We start from the raw sequence: 20,228 nt of genomic DNA on the forward strand, positions 1-20,228 counted from the left end.
ACAAAAACAAAGCAAGGGAAAACTCTAATATGTGGATACTGAACAATATATTACTGAATGACTGTTCGGTTAATGAGAAAATCGAAGAAGATAATTTAAAAACCTGAAGACAAATGAAAATGAAGACACAAGCTAGCAGAACTATGGTACACAACAAAAGGAGTACTAGGAGGGAAGTGTGTATATAGTGATACAGGCCCACATCAAGAAATGAGAAAGAACTCAAATAAGTGCTCTAACCTAACACCTTAACCAACTATGAAAAGAACAAGCAAAGCCAAAAGACAGCAGGAAATAATAAGAAATTGAGCAGAAGTATATGAAATAAAAGTTTAATTTTTTAAAAGATTTATTTATTTATACAAACACTGGGTACAGTCAGAAGCACGGGAGGGTGAGAGAATTTACCAGAGCCAGAGCGGGGAGCAGAATAGGCAGACTGACAAAGTACACTGCTGAGGGGAGCAGCGAGCGCAGCAGGAGAGGTCTGCGCGCCATGTGGGACCCTTGCTGGCGGCCGGGGATCGAACCGGCGCTGCAGAAGCTGTGGGCAGCTTCACAGCCCAGCATTCAACTGCTGCGCCACCGGGGAGGCCCTATGAAATAAAAGATTAAAAAAGACAGTCCAAATGATCCGTTAAACCAATAGCTGGTTTTAAAAAATTAAACAAACTTGGGCCTCCCCTGGTGGCGCAGCTGTTGAGCGCTGCCCGCAGCCTCTGCAGTGCTGGTTCAATCCCTGGCCACCAGTGAGGGTCCCACATTGCAGGCAGACCTCTCCTACTGTGCCCGCTGCTCCCCTCAGCAGTGTATTTCATCAGTCTGCCTGTTCTGTTCCCCGCTCTGGCTCTGGTGAATTCTCTCACCCTCCCGTGCTTCTGACTGTACCCAGTGCTTGAATAAATAAATAAATAAATCTTTAAAAAAAAAAAAAAAGACAAACCTCTCACTAGACTCACAAAGTAACAAGTTTCCTAAGAACAAAAGCCAAGGACCAGATAGTTTCACTAGTGAATTCTAATAAACCTTCAAAGACAAAGTATTAACACTATCCTTCTGAAATCTTTTCTTAAACGTAGGTAATTACATCTATAAATGTCCCTCTAAGCCCTGCTTTTCAGTGTATCCTAAAAGTTTTGATATATCATATTTTCATTTTAGTTCATCTCAAGGAATTTTCTAATTTCCTTTGTTATTTTTTTTACCCATTGGTGGTTAAGGGTGTGTTGTTTGATTGCCACATATTTGTGTGAATTTTCCACATTCCACACATTTCCTTCTGATTTGTATTTCAGATTTCTCTCCATTGTTATTGGGGAAAATAGGCCTAACAAACAATGAAAACAAATCTGAAATTACAAAGGAAATTAGAAAATTCCTTGAGAATGTCCTGTGTGTACTTGAGAAGAATATGTATTGTGCTTTTGGGTGGATCTTTCTATATATGTTAAATCTAGTTAATTTAATGTTGGAGTCTTCTGTTTTCTTATTGTCTCTTGTCTAGTTATTAATGTTTTCCTGGGAATTACAACTAGCATCTTTTCGAAGTTAATTCATATTAATATAGCTTAGTTTGTTTTAAAGATTTATTTATTTATATAAGAATGGGGTGCAGGCCACATTTGCAGGAGGGTGAGAGACAGAGTGGGGATCAGAACAGGCAGACTGACTGAAATACACTGCTGAGGGGAGCAGTGGGCGCGACAGGAGACATCTGCCACGCCATGTGGGACTCTCATTGGCCAGCTGGGATCGAACCAGCGCTGCAGAGGCTGCGGACAGCTTCATATCCCGGCGCTCAACCTCCTGCGCCACCAGGGGAGGCCCAATATAGCTTAGTTTTAATAGTAGGCACAAACTGTGCATATAGCTTTGTCCCCTCCCCCTACACACATACTTTGTCAGTTACCACAAATTACATCTATATATATTGTGCACCTATCAACATATATATGTAATTAGTTTTTATGGAGTTGTCTTTTAAAATATAGAAAAAAGGGGTAACTGCAAACCAAAAAATATATTACCTTGCTGGTGTTCTTTATTTTTTTTGTATGGATTCCAGTTAGTATTGTGGCACTTTCATTTTAGCCTAAGGGATTCCTATGTTCAGCCTTTCTTTTAGGCAGGTGTACTGGCTATAAGCTTCCTCAACTTTTATCTGGGATTCTCTTAATTTGTTCTACATTTCTGAAGAATAATTATGGCAGATACAGCATTCTTGGTTGGAAGTTCTTTTGGCACTTAAATGTCTTCCTGATGCATTCTGTCCTCAATGATTTCTTATAAGAAATCTGCTGTTGATCACATTGAGGATCCATTTTACATTAGTCGTTTTTCTCTTGCTGCTTTCAAGATTCTTTCCTTGTGTTGAACTTTGACAATTTGCTCATATCTTTTTTTTTATTTTTTTTTATTTTTTTTATTTTATTTTTTTTTTCTGCAAAGATTTTATTTGTGCATATTGGGAGGTGGGAGGGTTGTTAGTCTTTCTTGGCAGCTGCCTTCCTCATGGCAGCCAGGACATTGCTCAACTCCTCTCTCTTCCTCTTGGCGCGGATGTGTGTCCCCACCCTTTTCTTGATGAACTTGAGGGCCCGCTTGTCTTTGGAGACCTTGAGCAACTCCATGGCGCGCCGCTCATAGGGGGCAAAGCCACACACCTCCCGGATCATGTCCCGCACGAACTTGGTGTGCTTGGTGAGGCGGCCGCGCCGGCGGCTGTGTCTCGGCTTGCTCACGTTCTTTGTCACCTTGTGGCCCTTGTTGAGGCCCACGGCCATGGGGTAGCGCAGAGCCATGGCTGCTGCTGTGGAATGGCCGCCGCTGCGGAGAGTCATATCTTTTTTTTTTAAAAAAAGATTTATTTATTCATCCATACAAGAACCGGGGTACAGGCCAGATGTGCGGGAGGGTGAGCGGATCCACCAGAGACAGAGTGGGGAACAGAACAGGCAGACTGATTGAAATACACTGCTGAGGGGAGCAGCCGGCAAGACAGGAGAAGTCTGCTGTACCATGTGGGGAGCTCCCTGGCTGGCTGGGGATCAAACTCATACTGCAGAGGCTTTGAATAGCTTCACAACGCTATGCTCAACCGCCTGCACCACGAGGGGGCCCCCTGCTTATGTCTTTTTGTGGGTCTCTAGTTTTATTTTATAGATGTTCTTTGAGTTTGGATTTGTAAATTGACATCTTCAGTCAAATTTATGACAATTTGGGCCATTTTTAAAAAATCTCTCCTCCCCTTCAAGTACCTGGCCCTCTAACTGTCCCAATTTGTCTCTATCACTTACTCTCCCACCATTTATTTTAAATTTGGAACACCATCCATACTCCCTGTCATGCTTTGTGCTTCATTTTTCTGTTGCATATGTTGAAACATCCTTGCATTCCTGGGATAAATCCCATTTGGTTATGATGTATAAATTGTTGAATTCTGGTAAGGTTTTGTTGAGCATTTTTGCGTCTGTGTTCATGAGGGATATTAGCCTGTAGTTTTCATTTCTTGTACTGCACTTATCTGACTTTGGATTCAGGGTAATATATTGGCTTTGTAAGATGAATTTGGCAGTGTACCATACTCTTGAATTTTTTTAATAAGAATTTGAGTAAGGGTTAATGTTAATTCTTGAAATGTTTGTTTGAATTCACCAGGGAATCCATCTGGTCCTGGGTTTTGCCTTTTGTGTGGTTTTTGATTACTGATACAGTTTCTTTACTCATTGGTGTGTATTTCTATTTCTTCATGATTTAGTCTTAGTAGATTGTATGTTTCTAGGAATCTATCTAGTTCTTCTAAGGTATCCAGTTTGTTTGCAGTTTATTCATAATCGCTTGTGATCCTTTGTATCTCTGGTGTCATTTGTAATGTCTTCTCTTTCACTTGTCTTTTTTTCTTACCATAAAGTTTCTCTGTTTTGTCTTTTCTAAACTGTAGCTCTTTGCTTCATTGATCTTCTCTATTTTTCTGCTATTTCATGTATTTCCACTCTCATCTTTGTTATTTCCTCCATTGTACTGACTTTGGACTTTTTTTTTGGTCTAGTTCTTTTAAGTGTAAAGTTAGGTTGAGAGCTTTTTTTGTTTCTTAGACAGTTATATCTATAAACTTCCCTCTTTATTTTTTGACTTTCTTGTTTACCAATTAGCCTAAATGTGAATTTCATGTCGCAAAATCTTTATGAAGTTGTTCTATATAAGCACAATTCTGTGATTCACATTCTATAAAATTCCCTGTTAGAACAACTTTTGGTGCATCCCATAAATTTTGGTGTGTTGTATTTCCGTGTGTGTGTGTGTGTGTGTGTGTGAGAGAGAGAGAGAGAGAGAGAGAGAGAGAGAAGAGAGAGAGAGAATGAGAAAGTGTCTCAAGATTTTTTCTTAATTTCATCTTTTACCCCATTGGTTTTCAGGTGTGTTTTGTTTAATTTCCACATATTTGTAATTTTTACAGCTTTCCTCTTGTTGATTTCTGGTTTCATTCCACTGTGGTTAGAAAAGATACTTGGTATGGTTTCATCATCTAATTAGCTAAAATTTGTTTTATGTTCTGCCACATTGTATCTAGGAGAATGTTCTGTCTATCTTTGAAAAGAGTGTGTATTCTGCTCCAGCTGGTTGAAATGTTCTGCATAGCCTGTTAGATCCATTGGTCTAAAGAATAATAGTTCAAGGCTATCATTTCCTTATTGGTTTTCTGTCAGGACCATCTATGCTTAAAATGGGGTATTGACATCCTTTACTATTATTATATTGTCTGTTTCTCCCCTGCAAATCTGTTAGTATTTGCTTAATGTATTTTGGTGCTTTATATTGTGTGCATGTATATTGTTATGTAGTTTTAATTTTTTTGTAATTATATAATGACTTTTTCATTATAGCTTTTGAGCTAGTTTTATTTTGTCTGATATAAGTAGTTATCCCTGATCTCTTTTGGTTTACACTTGGCATGTAATATCTTTTTTTGTTTTTTTTCTCATTCCTTCACTTTGAGTTGTGTGTATCCTAAAGCAGAAGTAAGTCTCCTGTAGGGCATATATAGTTGGGTCTTGCTTTTTTTATCCATCCAGCCATTGCCTGTCATTTGACTGTAAAAACAAGTCTGTTTACTTTTAGAGTAATTATTGATAGGTAGGAACTTAACCAATGCCATGTTATTATGTGTGTCCTGGCTATTTTGTATCTGGCTATCTTGTATCTTTGATTTTTGTTCCTTCCTCTCTCATTCCTGTCCTTTGTGAATTGGTGGTTTTCCATAGTAATATGCTTTTGTTCCCTTCTTTTTATCTTTTGCTTATCTAATCAAGGTTTTTTTTTTTTTTTTGTTCTGTGGTTTCCATACAGGTTACATAAAGCATCTTTAAATATAGCAGTCTATTTTAAGCTTCTTTTTAATTAATTAATTAATTAATTAATTTATTAATAATAAATTTTATTTTTATATTCCCCATACAATTGCAACCCCCCATTTTGACCCCAATCCCTCCCCTCCCGCCCCCTCACCCCCCAAAAGTGTCTCTGGTTCATAGTTTTTTGTTGATTTTGATTTTCACTTTCTTATAGTTATTCATTTTCCTGGTCCCTTATTTAAGTTTTCTAGATTCCTGCTATGAGTGAGACCATCCGGTATTTTTCTTTTTCTTTCTGGCTTATTTCGCTGAGCATGATCCCTTCCAGCGCCATCCATGTGCTATGGAGAGCTGTGTGGAGATTTCTGGACCTACTAAACATAGAGCTTCCATATGATCCAGCAATTCCACTCCTAGGTATTTACCCAAAGGACACAGAAACATCAATTCCAAAGAACACCTGCACCCCTGTGTTTATAGCAGCACTGTTTACAATAGCTAAGCTTTGGAAACAGCCCAAATGCCCAAAAATAGATGACTGGATCAAGAAGATGTACATATACACCATGGAATATTACTCAGCATTCAAAAAAGATAAACATATTTTAAGCTTCTTAAGTTAACTTCAATCACATAGAAAAACTATATCCTTTTACTCTTTTTGTTTTATAGGTCCCTCTTTTTGTATTATGTATCAGTATATTACCTTTTTCTATTTAAATACTTTTGTCATTTTTTGATGATTAAAACAGTGTTCTCCTGGGGCCCTTGAACCTTGCTGAGTGGCTCTTCTGGGTTCATGGGCCACTGCATGGTCCACAGCTGGGACTTAGGTCTGCATACTTGTTACCCAGTGATTGGGTGGGCAAGACTCCTCAGATTCATTGGTATATGGGTCTAGATTCCACGGTTTCTACAAAGGTGCTTTTTTCCCTCCCTGGATGAATGCCAAATTATTGTTGGGGGATAGAGGAGTAAATGACATATTATGAGGCCATCTTGAGAACAGTACATCCCATGTTGCTAAAATTTATTTTTTTCCTATGTATGTTGCACAGTGTCTTATTTCTTTGCATGTCTCATATTTTTTGTTGAATACTGGATGTTTTGAATATTATTATGTGATTACTCTAGGAATCACATTCTCACCCCTCCCTGGGGTTTGTTATAGTTTGTTTAAACTCTTCTGAACTAATTTTATAAGTCTTTGTTGTATGTGACCACTTCAGTCTCTGTTGTATTAGCTTAGTAAACCAGCTAGTGATTTGCCATAAACTCCTGGACTCCCCCCCCAAAAATAAATAAAGCTCAGAGTCTTTATAAATGGGGTTATGTATCTGTTGATGTTTCTAATATCAATATTCAGTATATTTGATACTCAAAGAGGAATTTTACAGCTCTGCCCTATCCTTCCTTTCATGCTTGCATGGAGTTTATTAGTCACCGAGAGAGATGGAAAGCTATAGCCTTCTCAGGTCTTCTCTGAGATTGTACCCAGCCTTGGGGGGTATCTTTCTAGATTCCCAGAAATACATAGTATTTTTCAAAGCCCTTATTCCTTAAACCATCTCATTCTTCAGCCTTTGTTTCCAGGCTTTTCAGTTTCTCTATTTTTACCCAGTCTTTATGTCTTTTCCCAGGAGGCAAGGGCTAATGTTTTTTTTTTTTTTCTTGTTTGTTTTGTTTTTGTTTGTTTGTTTGTTTTTGTTTTTTTGGTGGGACCCTTGCTGGCGGCCGGGGAATGAACCAGCACTGCAGAGGCTGTAGGCAGCCTCACAGCCCCGCGCTCAACCGCTGCACCACCAGGGGAGGCCCTGGGCTAATGTATTTTTAATACATGCCTACCCACCCTTTCGATCATTCTAAATCAGGCAAAAATGATTGATATCTCAAATACTGTTGAAAATGCACTTAATAAGAGGATTATATGGCTGGAGTTTTAGATTTAGAAATGAGCTATAGTGTCTATGTTGAGCTATTCTCCCATTGCCTTAGGGTTTAGTACTTGTGGATGAGTGTCTACATTTTGTGGTGGCCAAAAACAGTAGGAATAAACAATGCTTTGCAGCTTGGTTCATGTCAAAATGTGAAGCTCTGGAGAGAGATACATTCCATCCTACTAAGGGAGGTGAGCAGGCTGAGCATGGAAAACAGTGTTGTGCTGAAGGTCTTATGGGATCAGCAGGCATGATTGTGGGCATTTGCTTGGGATGGGTACTTATGTTCTTCCCAGTAGCATCCTCACAGAGCAGTGAAATTGATCTCTGGAGAAATCACTTTTAGGCAGACAGTCTTGTCCTTTAGTCTTAAGTCCTTGCTTCTATTTGCTTCCTGTTTTTTGACTTTGGGTGTCTTCTGAACACTGTTCCAAGCACCCATTCAAGTATTTTTTATACAACACTATCTTAAGCACGTTTTAACACTGTCTTTTTCTTTCCAAGAGCTGGGGTGGAAAGGAGAATGGCTTTGGACTTGCAGAATGTTGCAGAGACTTGCATATGATGGTAAGTAACTCTTTGGGACATGGGAGTCTTTTGACAAAGCTGTAGCCTCTTTTTGAGCTTACTTTGCATTGAATATGTGGCATGTAAAGTTGACGCTTCATATCAGGATGTTTGAAGAACCTGAGAAATTGAACATACCTTGTCTAGACATGCTTGTGTCCTCAATGTGCTTATGTTAGATGAAGAATCTTGGGGACATAATGATATGGTTAGAGCCAACTCTTAGGTAGGACACTGTATTTAGTAAACTAGTTTGAAAGTGATTTAAAATTCTTAGAGAATGCAGTTGTTTGCATTGTCCCACTGGATCACTGAGCAGTCTGGCATGATTTAGGAATGGCTGCTTGAAGAACAGTGCTACCACTAAAGTCCTAGAGAACTTAGAATGTTCTTTGTGTTATCCATGTTTACCCCTCATGCCCTGTCCTACTCACCCTTCATTCACGAGCTCAGCCCATTCTCCCCTGTTTTTTTTATATGTTTGCTGTGGGAACTACAAGATATAATTGGATTTGTTGTAACAATCCTGTGCCAAGAAGCAGCTATATTCTCTAGCACCTATATTGTTTCTTTTATTAGTTTGTCATATTTAGCATAAATGACTGCTATGAAATTTAGTGATTTATGTCAGAAACTTTTTCCCCCTAGTAGAATGGCACTTATTCCAGTAACAGGAAAGTATACATTAGAATGAATTACTGTCCCACCTTAACTGATATACTTTAGTGTGCATTGTATAAGTGGGTATTGGGTAATAAGGGAGGTGAGTCTTACTGTTTAATAATCAAAGCTACATAGATCTTAAAGAAATATTCAGTTTGAAATTCTGATTCTGAGAAAATAATTTTTCATTTCAAAATCCAGTTGGCTGATTCTGAGTCTGTTTATGTATATCAAGTTTGTTCTTTACCCCTTTAGTAAAACAATATATTCACTCTACTGAACTTGCCTGATGTATTTTACTCATTCTGGTCCTGGCCTGTATTAAGAACTCATACATCCTTTTATTTATTAATTGATGTTTAGCATATTGTGAGACTTTGAAAAATTTGATGTGTGCTTTAAAAAGTAAGTAATACATATACATGTTAAAAGAGTATAAAAAAGTATGTAGTAGTTCTACATTCCTAGAGGTAATCACTGCTATGAATTTCTTTCAAGAATACATTTTGAAAGGTGGGCTGTTGCAGTCTTAATTTGTTTTTCATGTTACTTTTCTAGAATTAAAGAGGATTTATTGTCAAGGTCTGATTTATATTGACTTAGTGTGTATCTACCTGTGCCCGAAAAGCAGTAGGATATCATAAGAAAGAGGTACAGAATGGCATGGGAAGAAGGGAGTATTTGAAGAAATGTGAATGTATGCCCATGAGGCATAGTTTGAGTAAAATATTTTAGAAGGTGATGATAAACACTAAGGTTTCTGTAAGAACATTGTTTCCATTCTTGAGTTGGTCTCTCCACCCTTTCTTGAACTCTTATTCAGTACTGCTTGGCAGAGTTGCCCCTCTTGAGAATAGCTACAGTTAAAATTGATGTTTTGAAAGAAATGTTATCTGGTAACTTATAAGTAAGAAATATGGAAGCTTTTGCATCTCCGGGCTCCATTCACTTGATTCTCCCTTATTGTAAGACACCTGTCTGCACTCTGACAAACCTTAGAACAAACCTTTGAAAGCAGGCCATAGATCTGAGGCATTCAGAGTGGGAAGGGAAGGGAAGAGGGAGAGAAGAGCACAGTGGAATATGGTGGAGGACTATGATTTCCACACCTGAGAGGAGAAATCATTTACTATCAAAAAATTAACGAGAATGTAAGAAAATGATACTTCATTTAAAAATACTTTTTTGTAAACATCTGAACTCTGCTAGACAAGGAACAAAGGCCCTGTAGCTACTGGCTACACTGCTCAATGAGTTGAACATAAAGCTAGGACTTTGAGGGAAGATTTGGGGGGAAGATGCTACATGTTTTGCTTATAATCAGTTAAAACTGAGTATCTAATTTTTTCATGTGCTTTATACACAGAAATACCCACCCAGTGCAACTACACTACACTTTGAATTCTATGCAGACCCTGGGGCTGAGGTTAAAATTGAGAAAAGGGTAAGTCTCATTCAGACTTGTCTTAATAGTATCTACTGTAACTGGGGTTGAATTTTCTAAACGACTTCTCAGTTAAATGAAGAAATGATTTTGAGCTTCATAGCTAATCCTCCCAAACTAAGCATACTTAGCACCCGCTCAGAAATAACTGTTCATTGTATGTGCAGCTCTGATAAGTTGGGTCTTATGTTGGGACTCCCAAAAGATAAGACCCCCCTTTATGGAATGCTACTATGACATCTGATTTCACAGTTGCGAATTCCAACATGCAGTGTAATAGCTTGGATAATAATGATTCACCTTTCTCTGCTTAAACTAGAAGTCTGTATATTGCTTAAAGGGTCCTTCAACTTTGTGATCATCCATCTTCTTTCAGCAGATAATAACATTGAGTTTGGTTTAGAAGTGTCCTAGTAAATAAGATCTTTTATTCTTCTACCTGTAATATATAATTACAAATAAATCTTTCTAGATTAATGATGCCTTGAAAACAGGTCTAACATGTATTTAGAAAGAAACCATTTTCATGGATTCATTGTTTGCAATACATACAGAGGCCGTGGAGATTTAGTCCATGAAAATTTAAGAGACAAGAAAATATGAAATGTGTGTGGGTATGTGTGATGTGTTTTGATACTATTGGTTTCAAAAAAACTGTCCTGAGTATATTCTGTATATTAAATTGGTATTTTAGGGGACTCTAAAGTTACCGTGACTTTAAGAACTTTCACGTTAGACTTCAATCTTGTTTTTCAGGAAGTTCTTACAGTCCTGTGACAGATAAATTAGGTTACTTCATAATTCTTAATACCTCTCATCTTTTTAATTTCAGACAACTAGTAACACACTACATTATATTCACATAGAACAACTTGATAAGGTAAGAGGAATCTTTTGACTATTGGCTAATTTCTAAGTATTTGGTTTAATTTTTGTTCCTAACTATTTTTTTTTAATGTAGATTTCAGAAAGCCCTTCTGAAATCATGGAATCTCTTACCAAAATGTACAGCATTCCTAAAGATAAGCAGGTAATAATAAGTCCTAAAAATTTCTAAAGGGTGTGATTGCTTTCCATATAGACTCAATATAAATGATATGTGCTGGGCTGGCAGACAACATAGCATGAATTTCAGCTTTGAATCAGACCACAAGCAAACTATTAGCTTCCATGAGCCTTAGTTTCTCATCTTTTATGACGCCAACACTAATTTAGGCCCTCATAGAGAGAGTTTAAGGAAAATGTAAACTGCCTTACTCAGCATAAGTAGCTAAGAAGTGGTGGTAGCTCAGTCCTGGATGCTAAGGGAGTAAACATTTAGTTATTGTGTTTTTTTTCCTGCTCGCTGTGACAGATCAGATATTTAATTTGATTAGTAACAATCAGAACTCTTGCCACATGTCTTCAGTTTGCCCATCATTGTTGTGGTAGTTCTTGACTTATGTTAGGATATTAGGATTCTGTGAGCCTGTTTTGTTATTCTCATTTTGTCAACTAACCTCAGAGTGGAACTGTTTTATGCCTTAACAAATAGCAACAGTTAATCCTTTTACTAAGTAGTCTTAACGGGTAAGATTGAACTCTCAAATTATGTTCATCTTTTCCAGTGATTTCCTAATTTAGGTCCTATCTCTCTACAGATGCTGTTATTTACACACATACGCCTGGCCCATGGCTTTTCTAATCACAGGAAGCGATTGCAAGCTGTTCAGGCCAGGCTGCATGCAATATCTATATTAGGTAAGAGAATAATATAATTAATAGGCAGTGTTAAAACTTGCTTTCCTTCAAAATCAAGTCTTTTTTGCAATGAGGCTTATTGTAGTTACCTACATGGAAAATTAAATAGTATAATTGCCAGCGTTCCTAATATTCATGGCATTTATTCTTGAGCTCCTTTAATGTTGGATCAGAAAGAGGATTTGATGCTTGTTGACATCACATAGGTTTAGTCTTGATTTTGGTCTTTTTTAAATGAATATTCATGTAGTCATTTCGCAATAGCCACCCTATTTTCCTCTTACCATTTCATCTTCCTCTTCTATCCCTTCAAGAATGTAATTTTTAAATAAATCCAGAAGTATTTGTTAAGTAGTCAGTGACATATTACTGTGGAGTATTAAAGTAGAATGTATACTAGTTTTTTGGAATGATCAGTACTTGGCCCTTATCCTAACTCTACAGATTATTAGCCACATGTTTATCCTTTTAGCATCAGTTTCCTTGTTTAATATTGGGATACTGCTTATTTTATAGGCTAATCTGAGGATTAAATGAAATCCTGTAAAGCACCTAGCACAGGCCAGCTACATAGAAGGTATAAAAATAGTAGCTGCTGTTAATATTACCAGCCTTCATTATGTTGTTACTTGTTTGTTTGCTCTTTTAAATTGTTAGATCTTTGAAGTGAAATTTGTAGTCTTATCTGGACAACTTCTGGCGTGTTGGTGGGTGCTCAGGAAATGAATGTTGGAAACTGAATGAGTGTGCTCAAATCCTATTTTAATTTGTATTTCATGAGACTATGTCTGGTATTAGTATTAAAAAAAAATTGCTGTCCATTCTCTTGTTTCAGTTCCCAAAAGTTCTGGTTCAGTACTGCTGATACATTTATAGGGGAATCTGTCACTTTGGTGGGTATTTTGAGCTCATCACCATATTTTATCCAGTCATCTAGAACTTATTGATTCTGCCCTCCAATGCTGATTGGAAGGGAATTCCTTCCCCAAAACCAGTAGGGGCCAAAATGTTTGTCATCGGGCAGTGGCTTGACCACTGCCTTCTTGCCTAAAGTGTTTGTTTCTCCTTTTGCAGTGTATTCCAATGCCTTGCAGGAGTCAGCCAACAGTATCTTATATAACGGGTTGATAGAGGAGTTGGTAGATGTCCTGCAGATAACAGATAAGCAGCTTATGGTAAGTATTAATATTCTCTTGTTTATACCAAACTTGTGACTTGCTGTTTGGTTTTCCCCAGTGGTTTAGAACAAACTCCAAGTGGAAATCATGGCCATTTTGCTTCTTTCCCTTAGATATTTAGCTGCAAATTAAACAAATGCTGGCTTTTCCCTGTTATACTAAACAGATCTCCATCTGCCCTATGCAGTTCCCAGTAGAAGAACTTAAATTTGAGAGTTTAGGATTTTGGCAATTTGGTTCAGTCATCTACTTCCTATTTAACACATTTTATGTTTATATTCTGCTTCATAGGAAATTAAAGCTGCTTCTTTACGAACATTAACATCAATTGTCCACTTAGAGAGAACTCCCAAACTAAGCAGTATTATTGACTGTACTGGAACTGCCTCTTACCATGGATTTTTACCTGTTCTTGTGCGAAACTGTATCCAAGCCATGATTGGTAAGTTTTGATAGCTACTGTCTTAGGCAGCAAGAGGAACACAGCCCTTTGCTCATCTGCCTTTAACGTCCTGCCAGGTTAACACCAAATTCTGAGCTTGTACTTTCTCTCCCTCCCAACCTCACTTGTAGATCCGTCCATGGATCCATACCCTCACCAGTTTGCCACTGCGCTCTTTTCTTTTTTATACCATCTGGCCAGCTACGACGCTGGTGGCGAAGCCTTGGTCTCCTGTGGGATGATGGAAGCCTTATTGAAGGTGCTCTGTTTTGTTTTGTTTTGTTTTAATAAAAACTTCTGTTGGGGAGTAAGAGAGGATGTAGTATTGTATTTGGAATGATTTACAGTAAGAACAGATAGAATAAAAAAGCTTACCCAGAAAATGTTACACTGATTCCTCCGGTTTGGCTTTCTGGTTATCTCATTTACAATTTTCAAAAGCAGCTATCTCCATTATTAAGAATTGATCATAGTTCAGCAGGGTGCTATTGTCTTTCAAGACATTGCCACTCTTATGACCTTAGACATGACCCTGGAGAAAATATATGTAAAGATACTTTGTAAATTGTGCTATGATGGCAATATTATTCTTTACTTCATGCTGGGCACTAGGCAATATCTTTTCTTCTCCCTAATATTTCACTTAATCCTACTTTAATCCCTCATGTCTATGTGTATATGTGTATGCGTGTACATGTATGTATATGTGTGTATATATACATAGGTGTGTGTGTATAAGATTTTCTTACTACTTTTCCTGTGCTTGTAGCATGAAGTAGATTTTTGCCCCAAAAAGAACGTCCATTTATGATTTGCAATTTATTGTCCCCATTACCTCAAGAGGTTGAGTTATAGAAGTGATAGAACTTATCATTTGGCATGACCAAAAATCAAACACATTTTTCCCCCCATTTACCATGCTGTCTCCCTGAGACTCCAGACTGCATTTTTCCAAAAAGTTGTTATTTATAGCTTTGTGTCTTTTTATTTAACCAGTTTTGCTTCCTTTTCGGTTCCTGATAGGTTATAAAGTTTCTTGGTGATGAACAGGACCAGATAACATTTGTCACCAGAGCCGTCAGAGTGGTTGACCTCATCACTAACTTGGACATGGCAGCTTTTCAATCCCATAGTGGACTTTCTATCTTCATTTATAGACTTGAGGTATTATATAAGGTGCACTTGCATACACTTAAACCAATTAAAAGCTAAGTCTAGGAACTATCTTACCCTAAAGAGCCATCTTACCTGTTTTTAGAAACCAATTCTATATCTGCCTGCAGCATTCTTTCATTTTATTTTTAATCCCTTCTACATATGTAAGATTGTCATACTACTTTTTCCCTCAATAACAGCATGAAGTAGATTTGTGCCGAAAAGAGTGTCCATTTGTGATCAAGCCAAAGATCCAGAGACCTAGTACTACACAAGAAGGAGAAGAAATGGAAACTGATATGGATGGTAATTAGATTACTAAGTCATTACTTTTGTGCTTGACATTTTCCTGTCATTCAGCCCCAATTTTGTGCACAACTAACTTGAATATATATTTTCAACAACAAAACTATTTTTTCTACATAAATGATTTGGGTCTTGTTTTCATGGAGATAATTAGAAAAGAAATTTGTGAATTGTTGGACCTAGAAATGAAAGGTGATCAGGATACTGTTTTGTTTAATGCTGTTTCTTCAGCAGTATCTGATACATTGTGATTAAATACAAGTTTGGGAATGATACAGAAACTATCTGGCTATTTTCAGAAGGGAGAGGAGAGGTTGAGAAATTTTTTGGTTGGTGAACTTCTTTGAAATCATATAATCAGAAAAACAGAAGACCAGATCATTCTTAATCTCAGATGTGTCATGTATGTTCTTTTTAACCTCCCTGCTATCCCCATCCAACCCATAGTTCATAATAATAGTACCAATAAGAAAAACTGTTCCCCAAAACAGTTTTCTTAAAATTTGAATTAATCTTACATTGATGGCCTATGATGTCATTACATGTATCCATTACCATACTCATAAAGGTATAAGAATTTGTAGTGCTTCCATTCTTGACACCAAATATTCTGAATACAGTTAACTATGTCCTTTGTTGCTCCTACAAACCCTTTTACCCAAATTTATTTTTCTAGTCTATTGTGAGCAAGCTGGCATTTGAGTTAATCAACACTTCCAGAGTGTTGATTAAAATGTGACATCCACTAAATAGTGGGATGTAGAAAGCTACGAAGACTTGCTGCTCATCATAAATCAGTGGTTGACAAACTTTAGTAAGCATAAGAATAAATTACAGTGTTTATACTAAAGATTTAGACCCTACTGCAATCTTAATTCTATAAGTTTGCAAATGAAGACCAGAAATTCTTCATTTTTAACAATCATTTTAGGTAGTTCTGACATACTCATAGAGAAAATTGTATATTCTCTCAATGAAAAGCTTGTTGGAGAACCATGAATTTGTTCTTCTCATTTGTAAGGCACATGCATGTGTGATTGTATGATCATATAATATGTATAAAAAGTAGGAATATTTTGAAATATAAGTAGTTTATCACTAATGGAGCTTTTTATATATTTTTTTAATTCTAAGAATTGTGTATCTTGTATTTATTAGATATTGAGTACAAATAATATTTTACTTACCAGCTTTTTCTCCCAAGTTTGGTTGGTAAGAATTCTGATTTCTTTTTTAGGATTGTTTCTAATTTGCATGTCTTAATTACTAGTGATATTAAGTACTTTTTTGTTTTTGGCAAGCTTGCATTTTCATTCTGGATTTCTTTATCCTAATTCCTTTTTATTTTTTATATCGTTCATCTCAGTGGAAAAAAATTTTCTTCAACTGTCTTTCTTTGGATGGTACCTTTTATTCTAACTAGTTTATCATAACTCTTGCTTCAGTTGCAGATGTGACTATGGAAAGTAGTCCAGGCTTATCCATATCTATGGAGCACCGGCTAGATGTTGAATTAAGGGCATCCTGTTCCAGCAGCAGCGCTAACATTTCCTCTGGCGCTGGACCCCGTCCTGGTGCGTGGACATCTAGATATACATAGTCTTTCACTCTGAGTAATGAAATTAGTGAAGAGGGTGTGTGTGTGTTTGTTTTATGGGAGCTTACGTGCCCCCCTCAGCCCCCCCCCCAATAAGAAAACTAGGTGTTTGCTTCTTATGACAATACATGTTGTTTTGCCATTCTGGTGTCCATTTTCTTATATTAATATTTATTTCATTGCATTTTTTAGTTTTCTAACTATTTGCACATCCTGATTATTTTGCCATGTTGGAGGGGAGATTAGAACTAAAACAGGAACTAAAGATTGGAGAGTTAATCTTTTCACTTTATTTTTTTAACTTTAGACTTTTAATATTAGTATTAGTTTTATGCAGTACTTGGAGATATATTTTTCCAATTTCAGAGCTTGGGTAAGTATTCTTCCCATCATCTAGAGATCTAATTATGAATGTCTGCTTGTATTTCTATAGTTTATGGGTCGCTTAAAAAATGTTTTATGTGCCTGCTCATGTGGTCTAATAATGGTAAACCCCAAATAACCCTGCCTTTCTCCCATGCCAGGAGTCCAGTGTATTCCACAACGAGCAGCACTTCTCAAATCCATGTTGAATTTCCTCAAAAAGGCCATTCAAGACCCTGCTTTCTCAGATGGCATACGACATGGTATTTGATTCTAGATACTTTCTTGAAAGATGTTTTGCTCTCAAAAATTAGTCCTTTTCAGACTTTCTGATGCTACTCTTTAATAAGGCAGGCTTAGGAAAAAGGCCATGCCATTTTTTAACAGCTTTTAGTCATTTAGTGTTGCTTTTCTTAGACCTGGGATCATTTAGCTATTTTTGTAGTGATTCCATTATTTTTTCCTTTTTCTACCTTTTGACTCTGCTCACTTACAGCCTGCTACCCTACTCTCTTTGTGCCTGTATTCTTTTACTTCTTTGACCCACTGTTTACAAGGATATTGTATGGACAGGAATAAATAATGGAGTATGAAGAGGATCCCAAGTAGAGGCCATTACATTGAAGTCTACACAATGTTTGCTAATATGTAGTATATGTAATATATTGATTCATCATCTGCACACCTATTAGACTACTCCTGATCTGATCATAGTCTCATTTATGTTCATTTTTCTCTTAGTGATGGATGGTTCTCTCCCTACCTCCCTGAAGCACATCATCAGCAATGCAGAATATTATGGCCCATCCCTCTTCCTCCTAGGTAAGAGAAGTTGACATTTGGTGATACCAATCTGGAATAACCTGAGAGTTCGCTGTGTGTTTTATGTCCTTTCAGGATTTTACTACCCACATTTTTCCAATGTGTGATTACTTATTTTTCAACTTAGTGATGAGTGAGAAAGGCCAGAATTCAGTTTCAAATAGTCATTTTTGATTGCCAAATATATCTGCTATAAACAGTGTATTATTGTGAATGAATCGTTTGTAGTAAATAGTAGTTTTGTATATTTGGCTTTTTTTGATATGTTATGCTGCAATCAAATTTTCATTTGATTGTTAGTCCCTAACCTTGGTATAGAAAATCCAGTCACAATAATTTCCATTCTCAGATATAAATATAGTACTCGCTATATAGAAAATTGTTTCTTAACTGTAGAAAATACAGTTTTGGAGGCCGTGGATACTCTGTAGCTGTTAATAGAAAATATCTTTGCAATTTGACATTGTGACTTGTTGCCTTTGTTATAAGATGTCATTTTTATTAAATGACAGTTACTGAGTGTCATAAACAGGACAGTATTCTGAATATATGAACTTCTAGGGGTGTCTGCATGAGGGGGGTGTTTTTGCTACTGCAACTAAGATACTTAGTCCTTTGCTGAAGCAATTTAGGATTTTTGTTTTATTAACTTTATATCCAGTCACCTTGTTAGATTCAGTTAATGGTTCATAATTGTTGATTTCTTAATATGTTCTGTTTTGTCTTATTTTCTGCATTTTTTACTTATTATCTTTATTGCTATGTATTTGTCTTTCTGCATTGGCAAAGATTTTCAATATAATGCTAAATAGATTTGGTGAGAATAGGACATGGAGCTTCCGTGCCATCTCCAGGCTTGCCATTCTCTGCAGATCTCCATATGTTCACCAGTTTGGCAGCTCTTTGGAAACTGCTCATTTTGTTTTCATTTGGGATTTCATTCCTTAGGCATGATTGATTAAGTCATTGGCTATATGGTAATTTTGCTCCCCCTCCAGTCCTTCTCCCCTCTCTGGAGGTCTGGCACCAAGACCTCCACTTCCTCAAAGAGGGACCAGTGACCTTTTAAAACAATCATGCTGGGAAGGATTTTGGCAGAGACCTTTCTTGTGAGATACAGAATAGTCTGTTTGAGAGGGTGAGGACTGTCAATTTTTAATGGGTCCTATTCTGTTATCTAGTCCCTTGATAATAGGTGCCAATCTATCAGATTATGCCAGGATCAAAAAAGGTGTGTTATCTTTAAGTCAGGGGGAATTCTATTTGGGTATTATAGATTCGTATATGGGAAGTTTCCCCTCTTGAGACTAGAAAGAATAGAGAGGTCCTAGTTGTTTTCTGTTAGTAGGTCATATAACTTAAAAGTTGAGTTTGGGGGCATCCCTGATGGCACAAGGGGTTAAGCACCGCACTCTGAAGCAATCCGCAGCCTCTGCAGCATGAGTTCAATCCCCGGGCGGCCAGGGAGCAACCCACATGGTGCGGCAGATTTCTCTTGTCTCGCCCGCTGCTCCCCTCACCAGTATTATTTCAGTCAGTCTGCCTGTTCTGTTCCCCACTCTGTCTCTGGTGAATCCTCTCACCCCCCCCCAATCTCTGGCCTGTGCCCCAGCTGTTGTATGCATAAATAAATAAATCTTTTAAAAAAAAAGTTGAGTTTGGGATAACCAAGAATATGGTCGAAGGACTCATTTAGGAAACCGTTATCCATTTTGTAAGTATAAAAAAGTGTTCTTCAGTAGGCCACCATATCTATTAGGCCTGCTGTCTGTGGACAGTAAGACAAATTGGAAACTTAAAGCGATTTTTGGGTATTATAGATTCTATTTGGGTATTATAGATTCATAATACCTTTTTTAACTTTTTTATGACCTTTCTCAGACTGAATGAGTAGTAAAATGTGTACCCTGATCACAACCAGTGTTATCTGGATGCACAAAGGGAACTAATGTTTGAAGCTCTTCTTAATGGTGTTGGCAATAGCATGGCAAGAAGGGTAACTCAAGAAGAGGCCTGTATAAAACTCAGTCTTTATGAAGATGTAGAATTAGCACTAGCAAACTGGGGCAGTGGCACAGTAAAATGAATTTGCTAGTCAGAAAAGAGGTCTTTACTCCTGTGTATGGATTTCTGTTAGCCATGAAGACAGCAGCAGCATAGGGCAGAAAGATCACATTGGGAGGTCAGAGTTTGGGCTAGATAAGGCCAGTAGCATTGGGGCAAGAGGAGTGAAGGGAAAGGTGCCTTGGCATTTTGCCCAAATTTTAAGGTTTTGGGGACTGTTAATATTTGGAGGGCTTATGAATTCACTGAACCAAGGGCAGGGAGTTATTGTCTGAGTTTATTTGACAAGTGTGAAAAGAGCTTCCTCTGTGGTGACCTTGGCAGAGGCTGGGACATAAGCCTTCATTGTAATACATGAGTCTGAGCAGCAGTATAATTCCCAATGTGGAAAATTCTATAGGGCATGATCCTGAATGTAATAACTGTTTTGAGCCCCTTGGTCAGAATAAAATCACTGAGGCCAATTTGCTACCAATCAGGAGTCTATAAAAATATATAAAAAATGAACATACCCTCATTGAGGTGTCCTCCGTTGCTGAAAAGATCGCAGTTAGCTCTTGAGCTGACTCTTAAGTCCCATCCTTTATCAGGAGTGATCC

The 20,228-nt window shown here is 37.3% G+C and overlaps 2 protein-coding genes across 20 annotated transcripts in view; one reads left to right on the forward strand and one right to left on the reverse strand.

Annotated features, from left to right (window-relative positions):
• Window positions 1–20,228, forward strand: part of HUWE1 (HECT, UBA and WWE domain containing E3 ubiquitin protein ligase 1) — a 161,224-nt gene that overhangs the window by 54,874 nt on the left and 86,122 nt on the right. For 18 of the 19 annotated variants that reach the window (XM_054695712.1, XM_054695716.1, XM_037512356.1 and 15 more), the window contains 13 exons: window positions 7,793–7,855; window positions 9,885–9,962; window positions 10,795–10,842; window positions 10,924–10,992; window positions 11,603–11,702; window positions 12,756–12,877; window positions 13,172–13,322; window positions 13,454–13,581; window positions 14,346–14,486; window positions 14,678–14,783; window positions 16,229–16,357; window positions 16,905–17,006; window positions 17,485–17,565. In XM_054695712.1, coding sequence (XP_054551687.1) covers window positions 7,793–7,855; window positions 9,885–9,962; window positions 10,795–10,842; window positions 10,924–10,992; window positions 11,603–11,702; window positions 12,756–12,877; window positions 13,172–13,322; window positions 13,454–13,581; window positions 14,346–14,486; window positions 14,678–14,783; window positions 16,229–16,357; window positions 16,905–17,006; window positions 17,485–17,565 — 1,318 coding nt within the window. The remainder of the gene's footprint in view (window positions 1–7,792; window positions 7,856–9,884; window positions 9,963–10,794; window positions 10,843–10,923; window positions 10,993–11,602; window positions 11,703–12,755; window positions 12,878–13,171; window positions 13,323–13,453; window positions 13,582–14,345; window positions 14,487–14,677; window positions 14,784–16,228; window positions 16,358–16,904; window positions 17,007–17,484; window positions 17,566–20,228) is intronic. The other variant, XM_037512354.2, reaches the window with a different exon arrangement.
• Window positions 2,431–2,833, reverse strand: LOC119246137 (60S ribosomal protein L36). Its single transcript, XM_037512361.2, has one exon. The coding sequence runs from the start codon at window positions 2,799–2,801 to the stop codon at window positions 2,484–2,486; it is 318 nt and encodes a 105-aa protein (XP_037368258.1). The 5' UTR covers window positions 2,802–2,833; the 3' UTR covers window positions 2,431–2,483.

Source organism: Talpa occidentalis, unplaced genomic scaffold (genome assembly GCF_014898055.3).
Source record: "Talpa occidentalis isolate TD23 unplaced genomic scaffold, MPIMG_talOcc4v2.1 talOcc4.15, whole genome shotgun sequence".
In the NCBI taxonomy this organism is placed as follows: Eukaryota; Metazoa; Chordata; class Mammalia; order Eulipotyphla; family Talpidae; genus Talpa; species Talpa occidentalis.

Excerpts from the sequence above, each read along its gene's own strand:
- LOC119246137 (XM_037512361.2), bottom strand. The coding sequence starts at position 2,801 with ATGGCTCTGCGCTACCCCATGGCCGTGGGCCTCAACAAGGGCCACAAG.